The 16,141-nt window shown below is 43.2% G+C and overlaps 1 protein-coding gene across 1 annotated transcript in view; it reads left to right on the top strand.

Moving 5' to 3' along the window:
- The window catches only part of LOC126094785 (probable cytochrome P450 301a1, mitochondrial), a 182,666-nt gene that overhangs the window by 82,203 nt on the left and 84,322 nt on the right, over nucleotides 1–16,141 (top strand). Inside the window, exon 4 of the mRNA XM_049909347.1 lies at nucleotides 15,824–15,906. Coding sequence (XP_049765304.1) covers nucleotides 15,824–15,906 — 83 coding nt within the window. The remainder of the gene's footprint in view (nucleotides 1–15,823; nucleotides 15,907–16,141) is intronic.

The following is a 16,141-nucleotide window of genomic DNA, read 5'->3' as shown; positions in this document are numbered from 1 at the left end:
AGACTCGCCGTCTAAAGACGACTGAACAGACATGGTTTATTCGCCCGGAGACCTGCAAGGCGCATTACACTGACCCCTGCTCACAGGAGAGCCCGTAAAATCTGGTGTTAAGAACACAGTACATGGTCATTGGAACAGTGGTCCTATGTTATGTTTACGGACGAGTCCAGGTATATTCTAAACAGCGTTTCTCGCCGGGTTTTTATCTGGTGTGAACCAGGAACCGGATACCAACCCCTTAATGTCCTTGAAAGGGTCGTGTATGGAGGTCGTGGTTTGATGATGTGGGGTGGGATTATGATTAGTGCACGTACACCCCTACATGTCTTTGACAGAGGAACTGTAACAGGTCAGGTGTATCGGGACGTCATTTTGCACCAGTGTGTCCGCTTTTTCAGGGGTGCAGTGGGTCCCACCTTCCTCCTGATGGATGATAACGCACGGCCTCACCGAGCTGTCATCGAGGAGGAGTACATTGAAATAGAAGATATCAGGCGAATGGAGTGGCGTGCCTGTTCTCCAGACCTAAACCCCATCGAGCGCGTCTGGGATGCCATCGGTCAATGTATCGCTGCACGTCTTCAAACCCCTAGGACACTTCAGGAGCTCCGACAGGCACTGGTGCAAGAATGGGAGGCTATACCCCAGCAGCTGCTCGGCCACCTAATCCAGAATATGCCAACCCGTTGTGCGGCCTGTGTACGTGTGCATGTTGATCATATCCCACATTGATGCCGGCGTACATGCACAGGAAACAGTGGCATTTTGTAGCACATGTATTTCGGGACGGTTTTCTCAACTTGTCACGAATACCGTGGACTTACAGACTACGTGCCTGTGCTATTAGCGCCAGTTTTGTGTAGTGCCACGTTGTGTGGCACCACGTTCTGCAATTATTCTTAATTTATGAGGATGAGTGTATATTGTAGAAACCAACGTTTCTGCCAGAGTTGCAATGGCTTTCTGCTTCTAGACCGAGAAGAAGGCTAATGTAAACGAGGATGAAACGTTGGTTTCTCCAGTATACTTTATTACATAATGGCGCATTTCCATACTCAGAAGACTTCTATGTTTCCCGACTTTGGCCGCGGAAGCCTACACACTTAAAGTGGTAGATTTTCTCTGCAGGACCCTGCGTGTGTAGATGTTGCTGTAATATTAATCCCAAATCAAAATTATTGGGGCTTTCGTGGCCACTTGTTGGCATATTGGCTGAGGCTTCTGCTTCGGGATATTCGGCCGACGCTTGTTTAAAGATTTTCCTGACGTTTCGCTAGCAAGAGTGGCTGCCTTGTCTACTGGAAAACTGGAGGCAGGCCAACGACCGAACATTGGAGGAGGAGCGTTCAGTAGGTAATGCGACAAAAATTTTTCTCGGCCAATTTCGGTTGATAAAATACTGAGTTTCTTGTATTACATCGTGGAATATTTCCGCTACAGAACCTTTGGACTCATGAAGTTCAGATAGGTGGCGGCACTACTCGTAGCTTCAAAATAGTGCCTGTAATGGAGGTACGTTCGAAGTAGAGAGCTGTCACTGAGTTTCTTTTGGTGGAAGACCAGTGCATCGAAGATATTTATAGGCGCTTGCAGGGGACCTGGCAGTGAACAAAAGCACGGCGAGTCGTTGGGCGAGGCGTCTATTAATTATCATAGCAACAAGGTCGTGCCACCCTGTCCCATCTCCCGCGTGCCGGCCGACTGCGTACAGCTGTGACTCCTTCGATGTTGGAACGTGCGGACTCTCATTTGAGGTCACAATCAAACACCTCCCTGCACAACTGGGAGTCTTTGTTGGTATGCTGACACACTCGTCCACCACTTGGGGTATTCAAAGTTGTGTGCGCGCTGGGTATCTCACCGCCTAACAGAAGACCATAAAGAGGAACGAAGGGCCATCTGGGTGGAATTGCTTGTGTGTAACGAGGCTGATTGTGACAACGGGCGATGAAACATGCGTTCATCTCTTCGAACCAGAAACAAAACGGCAATCCATGGACTTGCGCAGAACCACCTCTCCTCCGAAGAAAAAGTTCAAAGGCGCACCGTCAGCATGTAAAGTTATGGCGACGGTCTTCTGGAACTCCGAAGGGATTATTCTGTTTGATGCCCTCCCTCATAGTGAGACGATTAACTATGAAGTGTATTTTACTACAGTCAGTAAATTGAAGAAACCACTTTAGCGTGTTCGTCGTCGCAAAAATGCAAACGAACTTCTCGTTCTCCGTAAAACCTCGAGGCCTCACACAAGTCCGCGAACCCGAGAGGAGCTCACAAAGCTTCACTGACTGTTCTCCCTGATTCACCCTACAGCCCAGATGTCGCACCTTCCGACTTCCATCTGTTTGGCCCAATTAAGGATCGCGGGACGTAGTACTTTGTTGATGGAGAGGCTGTTGGTGCAGCAAATCGTTGGCTCCGACATCGACAAGTAGAGTGGTACCGTGCGGGCATACAGGCCCTCGGAGAAATGTGGCGTAGCGCCGTCTCATTGAACGGAGAGTATGTTGAGAAATAGGGTTTTGTAGCTAAAAGAGTAGGCAATAATATGTTTTATTGGAATCCTGAATAAAACCAACATGCTTTCAGAAAAAAATGTGTTGCATTACTTACTGAACGCCCCTCATATGTACCAGTTGCGCCAACGTCTGAGAGCTTTTCTTGTTCATTATCGATGTACTTCTTTGCTTGCTACCTGCAACGGTCGTTTGCTGCAGCACGGGCGGCTAGGATATTTTTAGAGACGCTCCGTCCTCTTAAATTCTCGAAGTTAATTCCTAAGGAGATACGGAAAGAACCAGGAAAAAATTTCGTTAGCCTCATAGTCAGGATGACTGAAGATTAGCGTTGTGCGTATGTTACGGGGAACTATCCAAATGAAAGTAGACTTTGGTCTGTCTCATACCGTACATTTCTTTATCAGCAATGAATATGCTACTAAACGTAGTGACTCAATAGAGAAATATCCACATATACATACTCCATAAGAGGGAGTTTAGTATTTCACCTAAGCAACTGGCGTTTTTTTTAGTGTTAAGTCAGTGCGCAATATACTCTCTTTTGTTTCTTACAAAGTCACGAAAATTTAACATAAATATTCGTAGAAACCGAGCTCGGGGAAGATCAGTTTGGGTCCCGAAGAAATTTGAAGACACGGGAAGTGATACTAAGCTTTGAACTTAGAAGATAAGTTAAAGGAAGGAAACATATGTTTATAGCATTTGTTGATTTAGAGAAACATTTTTAAAAAGTTGACTGTACCACACACTTTGAAACTCAGAAAGTTGAGGGAAGCAAAGCGTTGTCTACAGCTTGTGCAGAAACCATTCTCCAATTATATGAAGCGAAGGATATGAAAAGAGAATAGAAACTGAGAACAGAGTGAAAAAGGTTATTTGCCTATCCCCCATGTCATACAGCCTCTGCATACAGCAAGTAACAAAGGAAACTGAAGGCAAATTTCGAAAAGAAATTAAAATTAAAGGAAAATAAATAAAAACTTTTAGGTTTGTCGAAGACACAGTAATTCCGTCAAGGATGGCAAAGTACTGGAAGGTTAGTTGATTGGGTTGGCCAGACTCTTCAAAAGAAATCATAAGATGAACATCTACAAAAGAGAAACAAGGATTATAGGATCTGGTAAAATTAAGTCAGGTGATGGTGAGGGAATTATATTGGGGAATGGTGCAATAAAAGTAGTAAAGGAGTTTTGTTATTTGGGCGTCTAAATAACTGACGGTGGCCGAAATTAGAGAGGACATGAAATGCAGGCTGGCAACAACAAGATACGCATTTCAAAAAAGGGAAACTTGTTAACATCTAATATAAATTTAACTGTTAACATGTTTATTTATTTTTTATGTGGAGTGAACCCTAGTACGGAAGCTAAACGTAGACGATAAACAGTTCAGAAGTAAAGAGAACAGAAATGTTTGATGTGTTGTGCTACTGGAGGAATTAGATGGGTAGATCACATAGCTAATGAGGTGGTGCCGAATGTAAATGGTGAAAGAAGAAACCTAGGGCACAACATGATTAAATGAAGAGATCGATTAATAATACACACACAGAGGCTGCAAGGTATCGTCAGTTTGGTAAGGAATGCAAGTGATTGTGGCGGTGGGGAGGGGAGGGGGGAGGAGATAAACGCTGTTGAGGGAAATCGACTTTGATTGCGGCAAGCAGGTTTAAATGATTGTAGGTTGTAGTTGTTACACAGTCTGTCCCAGTTTAGTAAGGGCTGCCTGTGTGACATTCTAAACTGCAACACTATCTGACTGCGAAGCGCAACCATGTCTGCAGCAGGCATCATGGCCACGAATGTAGCAATACATGTGTGACACACGTCGCAAAACGGCATTGGAGCAGTGTGCGCGAGTTTTTGGCCAGCAAATGGATCACATTCCTGAATGACCCACCGTATTCGCCTTATTTGGCTCCAGCCAACTTCTGGTTCTTCCCCAAATTGAAGTTGGCAAGGAATGGACGCAGGTAAGACGCAGTTAAGACGCAGATAAGGGCATCATAGAAAATTGTGTTGCAATAGTAAATGCAACTCCAAAAAAGTACCACAATTACTGTTTCAAAACACTTTTAAATCGATTTAAGCTGTGTTTTGAGTCATCGGGAGACTATTCTGAACAAAGGCAGTGATTTTGTGCACGCAATTTATGGCTACTATGTTTCATAGCCACAGCCCTAATGCAACTGGGACAAACGGTGTAAGTGGAGATGAAGAGTCTCTGACGGATTGGTCTAGCGTGGATAGATGTATCAAACCAGTCTTTGGACTGTAGACCACATCAACAATAACAAACTTCTTCAGATGCACACCTTTATACGACTTAACCTCGCCCATCCATAAACCTTTATATTGAAAGAAGAGGGTCCATTTGTTTGTAATACATATAAAACTACAGTTTTATTTCGTTATTGATGAAATTTTGCATACCTTAACTTCAAGACAAGAGGAAGATCACCGTCTACGTAAGATTTTGTAATCTGACTTGATACATATATGAGTGTAGTATATAAAGGGAAAAGGTTGTTACCAAAAATCTTTAAAAGTTCTTGGCCGATATACTTCAGATTTCTAGATGATCCCTTAATGAACGTTTGGGCGGACAAAGGTCATATATTTTAATATAAACAATATATAAGTATAAATATAAAATAGACAAAGGACAAATGTAGTTACCAAACATCTCGAAAAGTACTTCACCTATTTGCTTCAGACTTCTTGGCCAATTTGCTTCCAATACCTACATTCAGACGAAACAATGAAGAAAATTAATGAACAATTAAATTCCTAAGAAACGAACTACACAGTTGTAAACTGACTGTAATACTAAATTACAGCGGCAATATCCAGCTTGGAGATAGTACAAATAGACGTCACTAGATCGCAGGGCGAGCGAAAGCTCGAGAATTTGACGGAAACATGAATGCAATCTCTTATTTATTGACTGGTTGCCGTTGTTACATATGACATACACCCTAGAAGATTTTTGGTCCGTGTTTCACTGTTACTTTTGTTATTTAACTCCATAGTGCCACACAAACCTAAGTCAGGTCGTAAATATAGTACCAAAAGAAACCACTAGATTGCGAACGGATCAAATGACCGAAAAGTACCCGAGATTTCCCGAACGCACGTAAGCTATTCGTACAATTTGAGCAGTGCCCAACCACAGCCCTACCTGAAACAGTGAAAACTGAGTTGAAACAATAGAAGATAAGTTCTCCAGAAACCGAATGACATACTTACCGCAAAATGTAATAACAGATGGCGCAACTAATCATCTTTTCATATAGGTGGGACGTATTTAGCAGGCCGGTGTGGCCTAGCGGTTCTAGGTGCTTCAGTCTGGAACCGCGCGACCGCTACGGTGGCAGGTTCGAATCCTGCCTCGGGCATGAATATGGATGATGTCTTTAGGTTTAGTTAGGTTTAAGTAGTTCTAAGTTCTAGGGGACTGATGACCTCAGATGTTGAGTCCCATAGTGCTCAGAGCCATTTGAACCATTTTTTTTTTTTTTTTTTTTTTTGGGACGTATTGATCCGTCGCATTCCTTTGATACTCAGTGTTTCAAATATGTCCTGCAGTTTAAAGTGACTGCAGTTTCCCAGGCGGCTTGCATTTGCTATGAGTATCAACAAGGCGCAGGGCCAATCACTTTGTGTGGCAGATATTATTCACCATATTATTCACCCCGGGCAATGCTGGACACTGCAGTTAGTCCATAAAAACAACGATTATGTTACAGAGGAAAATTTTGTACGCCATGTAATCTTGCGGCCATTCGTAAGAACTGAAAGTAAAGATGAGTGGGAATTGGCCTTCAATGTCTAGGTCATAAGAGATGGAGCAGCAGCTTATGAATGGACGGGGGAACTTTCATGCGGAATACCACTGGCTTTCCTTTGCACCACGTCGGCCACTGGACAGTGTAGATTCACCACCCGGAATGGAAATGCTTCTAGTGGTGTCACCGCCAGCTTTTAAATCGGCCGCGGTCCGCTAGTATACGACGGACCCGCGTGTCGCCACTGTCAGTAATTGCAGACCGAGCGCCACCACACGGCAGGTCTAGACACAGATCCTAGCACTCAGCCCAGTTGTACAGCCGACGTTGCTAGCCATGGTTCACTGAGAATTACGCTCTCATTTGCCGAGACGATAGTTAGCATAGCCTTCAGCTACATTTGCTATGACCTAGCAAGGCGCCGTATTCAATCGATATTCTATTAATGTATCATCAAGAGCGATGTTCTACAAATGTGGATTAAAGTTAAGTATTCCAGAAGCTACGTACTTTTCTTTATAGCATTCATTACGTATCCTGTTTCAGACCTCGCGTCAGCCTGCGTGAGTTTAAGCGCGTGGCTTTCGGCTTCCTCTCATTGTGTCTAGGCTGTCTTGTCTAGACACAACACTTCTACTTGGCTGTATGTCGTAAATCCTCTTCTGTGGAGAGCACGTGAAGGTTGCAGCTGCTTGCTAAGGAGTGGGCGGTATGGTCAGAGCACTGTGTGTTTGCTGACCTCTATTTCAGCTGCCAGGCCTTCCCGAGAGCGCGTTGTCGGAATGCTGCTTTCGCTGTTGATGCCCACGCAGGCGAATATGCCCCGCGAAAGCGCCGCATTTGGCCGTGGCGCTAGAGGTCCTCACGCGAAAGCACGGATTGCAGCTTTTGTTGCGTGCAGTCTCTGTGTGCCAGACATGAGAACCCATGGCTGCCAGAGCAATGAAAATCTACTGCGAAAGAGTGTCGACTCACATCGACGTCTGGGCACCTCCATTCTTAATTTATAGGCCCTAACAAGTTCGTACCAGAGCGTTGGCACACTTACTCCCTGATCTGCGTGTGGCACACTTAAATACCGAGGTAGAGGAACTCCTATTTCCCACTTACAATATGACATGTCTATCTATTCCTCTTCTAGGTGACTGATGAATGGCTGCATGCTACAGGGTGAGGAAGAAATGTCGGATTCAGGACAAAAGTTTATCCAGCAAAATCAGATCAATTCATTTTGAAAACATATGTATGACAATGAGGAGCTTCAACACTATCACATCGTGCAGCGCATCGGAATGCACAGAGGAACGCTTATCACCCCGTACTACCGTACTAGCGGTCGTAGTGTAACCGCTCCTTAGAGGGTGGTTATACAGAAACGAGTATTAGATTAAATTCTGTAATACGAAATGACATAAGAGCCAAATACGGTAGTAGTATTTCGAAGTAATAGTTAGTTAAAATTTTACAAAGAGTAGATATTAGAAATAGAGTAATGCAAAGTAGTACAAAGGGAATCCAAGGAAGACATAACAGAGCTGCACTTTGTTTTGAATGTAATATATAAACCAATGCGCAGCATTATTAGGTCACTTGAGTTCTTGTTTTCAGCGGTGGCGAGTGTGTTCGCAGTTGGTCCGTGGTTGTCGGAATTTTAGGATTAGAAGCCTAATAAAATTGCATTCTTAGAACTGCATTAGATATTGGAGTGGTGGAGAATAGATTATTTTGGGATAAATTCAGAGACGGAGTCAATTAGAGTTGATTGAGTGTACGAAAATTGATATTCAAGTGAATGGTGATTGTACGTGTTAAACGAATCGCTACGATCTTATACTTACGATTGTGAAGAGATTTATTGACAATACGGAAACTTTTATGTTGAATTAAGACTTTATTCGCTGTATGCGAATTATTAAAGAGTATTGGGACCGAAAATAGTTTGGACCTTATCACACTAGTATCTTTGCCGGTCGTTCTCAAGGTGATTCCGCTAATAAACGAGAAGTGAAAAATAGTGCCCGTTAAACGACTAAACGTGTGCTGAACAGACAGTGAAATGATTCGAATCCGTAATTAACACCGTGAGAATTGAGAAGCTTAGACATGGTAAGGCACAGAGACATATTAATAATTTTTCGGACATTAATGGCAAGTGGCAGTTTCATGGGAAAGCATATCTTTGGTGACAGGTACACGAAGGAATGTAGTACTGACTGACTGTTATCATACCGAAACAAAACACACTAGGATCAACTCTCCTTTCATCCCCCAGTCCCATCTCTCATTAATCTGAGAACTTAATTGTGTCAATAAAACAGAAATATACGAGACAATCCCAGTGTTTACTAAATTCCATAATCAGCTAGTACATAGACAATAACATCTGTGAACATTCAAAGCTTATTGAAGGGCGCTGATTAACCTTTTCACAAACAGATTTAATAGGATTCAACGAATGCATACAAACTGCTAAAGTAACTAAATCAAATTACTCAGGGAAACACATTAGTAATAACACATTGGAACTCAATTGATATCTTACTCCAGAGTAATAAAAATAAAAAGAAAACTGTCGTTGGATCCGTCGTGGTTGAAAGTGTATGAAATATCTCTAGTTCACACGACTAAATTCACAACGTGATTCAGAGATGTTTTATGCCCGATCCACACGACGGCAGAGAATGGTTCTTAACTAGCCGGGACAATATATATACACATACACACAAACTTTTGAGATCACCTTCGCTGCTGCCGGGGGGGGGGGGGGGGCCGTGGGGGGAGGGGGGGCACGTCGAAGCGATATCTGTGCAGTCTAACTGAGTAGAGTCTGCTGGGACATCAAACACTACCCACAATGGAGCTATAGTTCCGTTCCTCGTCAGGTTGCTTCTTTACCTAATTCTCGTGCTTTATAAGAACGACATCATTTTGTCACACGACAACAGCCTATTAAGTGACAGTGAAATCCATTAAACTGCATGCATATCTCTACTAAGTGCGCAGTGCACGACCATAACTGTTCGTATCAAGTTCATGTAGGGCGGCTTGCCGATGGAGTACACAAACGAGGAATACTTCAACATGCTTTTGGTGCTGGGTGTATCCGATAAGGAAGCTGCTGCTGCCCTAGCGCATGCTCCACAGTATCCTCAAATGCGCCATCCCAATAAGAGTGATTTTCGTCTGCCGGATCAACGCCTTCGCGAAACCGGTAATCTTCGTCCACAGGTAATGGACAGAGATTGTCCGAGGACTAGACGAATTTCACAAATAGAAAACGCGATTCTTGAAGCCGTACACCAGTCATCTCGACGAAGTACCCGTGATATTGCAAGGCAGTTACAGGTAGCTCAAAGACTGTTGAAGTGGCGCATGCTGAAGAACTGCATCCACATCATTATACGAGGTGTGACTGGAAAGTTTTAAGAATGGGCTTGTTATTGTACAATGGTGTCGGCCGGGGTGGCCGAGCGGTTCTAGCGACTTCAGTCTGGAACCGCGAGACCGCTACGGTCGCAGATTCAAATCCTGCCTCGGGCATGGATGTGTGTGATGTCTTTAGGTTAGTTAGGTTTAAGTAGTTCAAAGTTCTAGGGGACTGATGACCTCAGAAGTCCCGTAGTGCTCGGAGCCATTTGAACCATTTTGTACAATGGTGGTACTTACATGCTTCTGTGATGCATGTCCTTCAAAATAGTTCTCTTCTGACTGAACACAACGACTCCAACGGTGTTTCCACTTTTGGAAACATTCCTGGAATTTTTTTTCCTTAAGTGTGTTAAGGACGCTCTCTGTATTTGCCTGGATGTCTTCAATCGAGTCAAATCGCTTCCCTTTCAGTGAAAATTTCAGTTTAGGAAACAGGTAGAAGTGCGCAGGAGCCAAATCAGAAGAATATGGCGGTTTTGGAAGCACAGGAATTTTGAATTTGGTCAATAAATCAACGATGGAGAAGGCACGAGGATCATATCCATATACCCACGATTCGTCACCTATAGCTACCCTTTTTAACAAATATGGGTCATTTTTAGTCCGATTAATCAGTCTTGGCACATTTCAAGTAGGTATTGTCTCAGGTCACTTGACAACACTTTTGGAATGAATCCTGCGGACCCTCGACTCATGTTCAGCTCTTCAGTTAAAATTGACTGAACTGTTTAGAAACTTAAATTAAATTCATCGGCTATCTCCCTAATTGTAAGTCTACGATCAGAGCGCACTAAGTCGCAAACTTTCACAATATTTTCCTTCGTTTTTGAGGTGGAAGGATGGACGGACCGTGGTTCATCTTCAAATGATTCGCGGCCATTTTTAAATCTCTTGAACCAGATAAAATCATTTGACTGGCTCATACAATTATCTCCAAAAGCTGTTTTTAATAGTTCATAAGTCTCAGAAGCTGATTTAACGGTTTTAAAACAAAATTTCACACAAACTCGTTGCTCCGTTTTTACGTCCATTTTCACGCAGACAGAATCCGGCAACAAGCCTTAACAGACCTGCACTCAACCAGCAGCCACAACGAACTGAATAAAGGAAACGTAGTTTCCTGTCAGAGGGCGATCAAGGAAAAGGCAATGACTCACTTACCACCCTCCGTGTATCTGTCCGCCAAACCAGTAAGCCGTAGAGGATCCATTGTTAAAACTTTCCAATCACAACTCGTATGTTACCTCAACACCAGCGATCAGAAGATCACATTCGATGAATACAGTTTCGTGAATGGTTTTGCACCAATTGGAAGATAATGAACATTTCATAAATAAAGTGATATGGACAGACGAATCTACCATCAGCCATGAAGGTGTTATCTCCACCACAACAGCCATTATTGTTTGGAACAATCCACGTGTTACCAGAGAAACGTGACTTTCAGGGACGCTCTGGCGTAAACCTGTGAGCTGAAATCATGAGAGAGGGCTTTCGGGCCCTTACCTACTGCAGATAAGTTGAATGCGTCACTGTGTCGTCCGTCTCTCTGAAATACTTTGCCTGACGCATTAGGAAATGTTCCAGGTGGTGTTCAGCGACAGCTATGGTTGCAGCATCATGATGTGCTATCACACTTGTGGAATGACTGTGCGTAACTGCACTGTCAGAATGAAATCAATACACCCTTTTAGAGATTTCCAATTCACTCAAGGTTGATTGTTGCAACAGTTCATATAGGCTACTTGAAATGGATACATTTACAGGTCAATAGCACGAGGTGTTCTAAGGTACCTGGGATCGACTCTTGCTGAAACACTCATATTAGTACGTGTGTAGCCTCGACGGACGGCAATACAGGCGCTGACTTTGGCATCATACATATGGCGAATGCTTTCCTGGGATATGTTATATCAAGCCTTCACAACCTATTCACGAAGTTTTGTAAGAATTGTTGGCTGACGAGTCACATGAGTCACTTCTCGACCCATAATATCCCAAACGTGCTAGATTGGAGACAAGTCCGGAGATCGGTTGCCCAAGGTAGTTGCTGCACGTCTCCCAGAGCATATTGAGTTTCACGGGCAGTGTGTATGTGAGGATTATCGAGTTGGAATAACACTTCACCTTCCTGTTGCAAGAACTGGTCTAACAACATTCAGCACGCACCAAGCGCAGGTTAGCGTCCCCTCCAGAAACACCAAGGTGAACGAGAGTTGTAGCTTATCGCAGCCCAGATCATAAGGCCTGATCTACATGTATGCACTCTACGAGACAGCACTGACCGGGTCTACGTCGTACGCGCAAACGACCATAACTTGCTTGCCGGCACAATCTACTTTCGTTGCTGAAGACCACAGCACGCCATTCCATTTTCCAAGTCATTATCTGACGGCACCAGAAGAGCTATGCACGTCGATGCTGTAGTGTGAGTGGAAGACCGGCTATAGTATGCGTGCCCGTAGTCCCATTTCTAATAACCGGTTCGCAACAGTTCATGAGACATGTTTGGACTCACAAGCCCTCTTATCTGCACTGTGGTAGCTGGACGGTCTGCCACTGGTGCCCTTACAATACGACGATCCTAGCGGGCATCTGTGATGTATGGACGTCCGGAGCCTCGTCTGCAGGTGCGACAATATTCACGTGACCACTGATACAGCTGACGTAGCACATCGAAACTGTGTGGCAATTCTGCGAAAGAACCATTCCGCCATTCGAAAGGCTACAGTTCGACCCATTCCAAACTCGCGTATTTGGCTGTAGGAAGCACCAGTGTGTCTCCATGGCATGGTTGCCTGCCTTCGTGACAAGTCTGCACCATTCTGAGCCTTTTGGTTGAGAGCATTTCCTATTAAAGGCTAGACAGAAAAGGCGCTCTGCTAGCTATGCCACTACGCTATCTGTTATTGGACGACGCTGAAACCATTATCAGTACATCTACTATAACTCAAGTTGCATATATTATCACTGGATCAAAATCAATTTTTTCCGGCAGTGTACGAGGTGCGACAATAAAGTAATGAGACTAATATGAAAAAAAAATGTTGCTTACCGTTTTAGTCAAGTTTAGTGTTGTCTCCTTCAAAGTATTTCCCTTCTGACTGCACACACTTTTTCCAGCACTTCTGCCATTGATGGTAACATTTCTGGAACTTATCTTCTGTAATATCCTCCAAGACCCTCGTCACAGCTTTTTGGACATTTTGTGTTGTTTGGAAATGGTGTCCCTTGACCGCCGTTTTGACTCTTGGGAATAGAAAAAAGTCGCACGGACCGATATCTGGTGAATAAGGTGGCTGTGGTAGTACTGAAATTTCTTTTGAGGTTAAAAATTGCTGTACTTACAGAGCAGTATGTGATGGCGCATTATCGTGATGCAGAATCCAATTCTCAGAAATGTGGGCACAGACACGAAGAACTCTTTTACGAAGTATTTCTAAAATATCTTTGTAGTAATATTGGTTAACTGTTTGTCCAGGACGCACTCACTCTTTATAAACAATCCCCTTGGAATCAAAGAAGCATACAAGCATGCATTTCACTTTTGATTTTTACATACGAGCTTTCTTTGGTCTGGGTGATCCCTTTGAGCACCATTGCGAACTTTGGCGTTTTGTCTCTGGATAGTACTGAAAAAACCAACTTTCATCACCAGTGGTAACACGGCTCAACAATTTTGGATTGATTTCCGTTTGCTCTAACAGATCGGCTGCCACATTTTACCCTGTTTCTCGCTGTTGTCGTATGAGATTCTTGGGGACTATTTTTGCACAGATCTTTCTCATACCAAGATCTTCAGTTATTGTTAGACGAACCGTTTCTCGATTGATGTTCAGTTCTTCTGCAATCATTTTCACTGATAATCTTTGATCAGATCGTACGAGTTCACGCACCCTGGCCAAGTTGACATCCGTCCGGGAGGCTGATGGTCGTCCACTGCGGTCTTCATCTTCAACATTCGTTCTGCCTTCACTAAACATTTGATGCCAACGAGAAACTTGAGTTCTTGACATAACCTCCTCTCCAAAAGCCTTCTGAAGGTAACCGTAAGTTGTCGTTGCGTTTTCACCCAATTTAACGTAAAAAAAGAAATGGCATACTATTGCGCAATATTATGTGGTTCTATTTCCGTGACAAGAGACACAAACACATGTTAACTTATTACAGCACAACTCATGACTGAGCAGTTGCATCGATGTGCTGCTTGGACTAGAAGCAGCTTATAGACCAATGTCAAAGATATTGTGCCTACGCAAGCCTGCAGGGTTGCCACATCTTGCAAAGAAAATAAGTATCATTACTTTATTGTTGCACATCGTATTTTAAGGATGCGTTCCCAGGGAAATGGATTGATCGTGGAGGTCCAATGTTCTGGCCTTCTTTCCCCTTAATCTTCTGGATTTTTAACTGTGGGGACGCTTAAAGGAACAAGTGTCTGATATTCCACCAATCAATGTACACAATCTAACAAATCGTGTGCATGACAATTCGGCAATGGTGGATCCAGATATGCTGCGTAGGTTCCAGCAAAGTATGATCCAGTGACAGGCGAATTGTTTGAAAATGCAAGGTGGTGGCTTTGAAATCTTCTCTGAAGAACGTTGCTTTTACTCGTACGTACTAGCTCTTTGAAGATAAGCCTGGGCGTCAAATCTACAGGATGGAATTATCGTGCATGGCATAATGTGCAGTCTAGTGTATCTTAGCTATTGGATTTTTTGTACTTCACTGGATACAGACGATGTTACTGTATTCATTATTATTGTCTGTTGGATTTATTTCTATCATGGACGAAATAAAGTGATCTTTTACGTCTGTGCGAACTTCATGCTATGTCTTAATGTTTAAACAAAGGTAGCAGCAACAGAAAGAAATACACAAGAGGTGTAAATTGGATATAATTCGTTAATTTAAATGAAAAAAAAATGCTATATACGAACACGAATCGATCATCGACACGTCTGCATATCTGTTCCTCATGGAATTGCCTCACCTCACTAAGTTAATAAGACATTCGCGACACAGTGCAGAATTCATACTACTTGTTCTTGTCCACACTACACGCAGTTACGGCGTTGCCAGAGCTTCGCGTTTTAAAATCGCATTTCTGTTAAATCTTTTGGCGGGACTAGGTTTCGCTGGATACATTTTTGACTTGAAATGGGATGAACGTGTGGAATTTTCCTTCACCCTGTGTAGTATTGGCATTATTAGGAATGCTTTGAAAGGAAATGATGAGAATGGGGCCTGTACACACGACACCACCCTCAAACGACACGAAGAATGCCATCGACAACTACGTCTCCTTCCTCCTCTGTTAACAGCGACACATTACCCAGCTCTGTAGCAGGTCCGGCACTGAGCCCAGGACATAGACCTTAAGTCTGGTTATCAAGACCATTTTTCCATTTGCTTGTCAAATATTGGCGACGAAAATTTCTTCCAGCACCATGATACGAACTGACTACTTACGCGTCAGGTGGAATCTCAACTAGTTTGCTTTATCGACCACGATTAGAAGGCGAATGAATAGTGTGAATATGTGAAAATTTGTATACACTAATGCGCAACAGGATTAGAGATTGATACCATGTTAAAGGAACTGTGTCCCTGTCTTGTCGCCAAATCCACCAGTTGGGTATGATACCTAACTTATGCGTGATCGCAAAACATTGTAGGGACAAGATATCATCACGTATGATCGCAGCCAAATAATCAGATTTTAACCCATTCCCTCTTTGTATTCGTGCTGTCATTGTACATCGCGCTTACTGCCTTGCCTGCATTAGCCATGCTATATTGACTAAGAGTAACTGGAGTGACACAGGTGTCATCGGCCACAGATGATAATGTGTTGATGACAAGGGCCGATCTTGATGTGGACAGAATAAATAAATTAGATCGTGATATAAGTGTAAGTTTTTTATGCAATTAAAAAAAATTATACATCAATTATCGGCGATAATTTGTTTATCTCTACTATACTCTACTATTCGTTCATTTTTGACGCTAAAGAGTTTTGGGACACGCTGTACAGTTTTGAGCCTCTGTATCTCTTTTTAAATACATGTCTCCTCTTCCACAGGTGCCGGTTGCTGAAGGCCCGTGACGTATACCAAGAGATGCCTGCAGACTTCCTGAATGAGCTTCACAAGTGGTCCCTCGAATGTGAGTACTGCGTCCAGTTCGTGTCCAAGGCAGTGTACGAACATTTTGGTTAAAGAACTAAGCCTTCATTTACGCCCCTTATTGTTTGCGTGCGACTGACTTCAAACTGTTAAATTAGTTAGTTCTGAAATTGACATCCTTCAACTGGGAGCGTAATGACAAAAAACATATAATAAGCCACCGAAGCCATCTGTTGGAAAGGACGCAGAGTTACAATTCATTTCACAGGAAGCTA

This window comes from Schistocerca cancellata, chromosome 8 (genome assembly GCF_023864275.1).
Source record: "Schistocerca cancellata isolate TAMUIC-IGC-003103 chromosome 8, iqSchCanc2.1, whole genome shotgun sequence".
Taxonomy (NCBI): Eukaryota; Metazoa; Arthropoda; class Insecta; order Orthoptera; family Acrididae; genus Schistocerca; species Schistocerca cancellata.
Note: the sequence above shows the minus strand (reverse complement) of the source record. Positions and strands in the feature narration are given on the sequence as shown.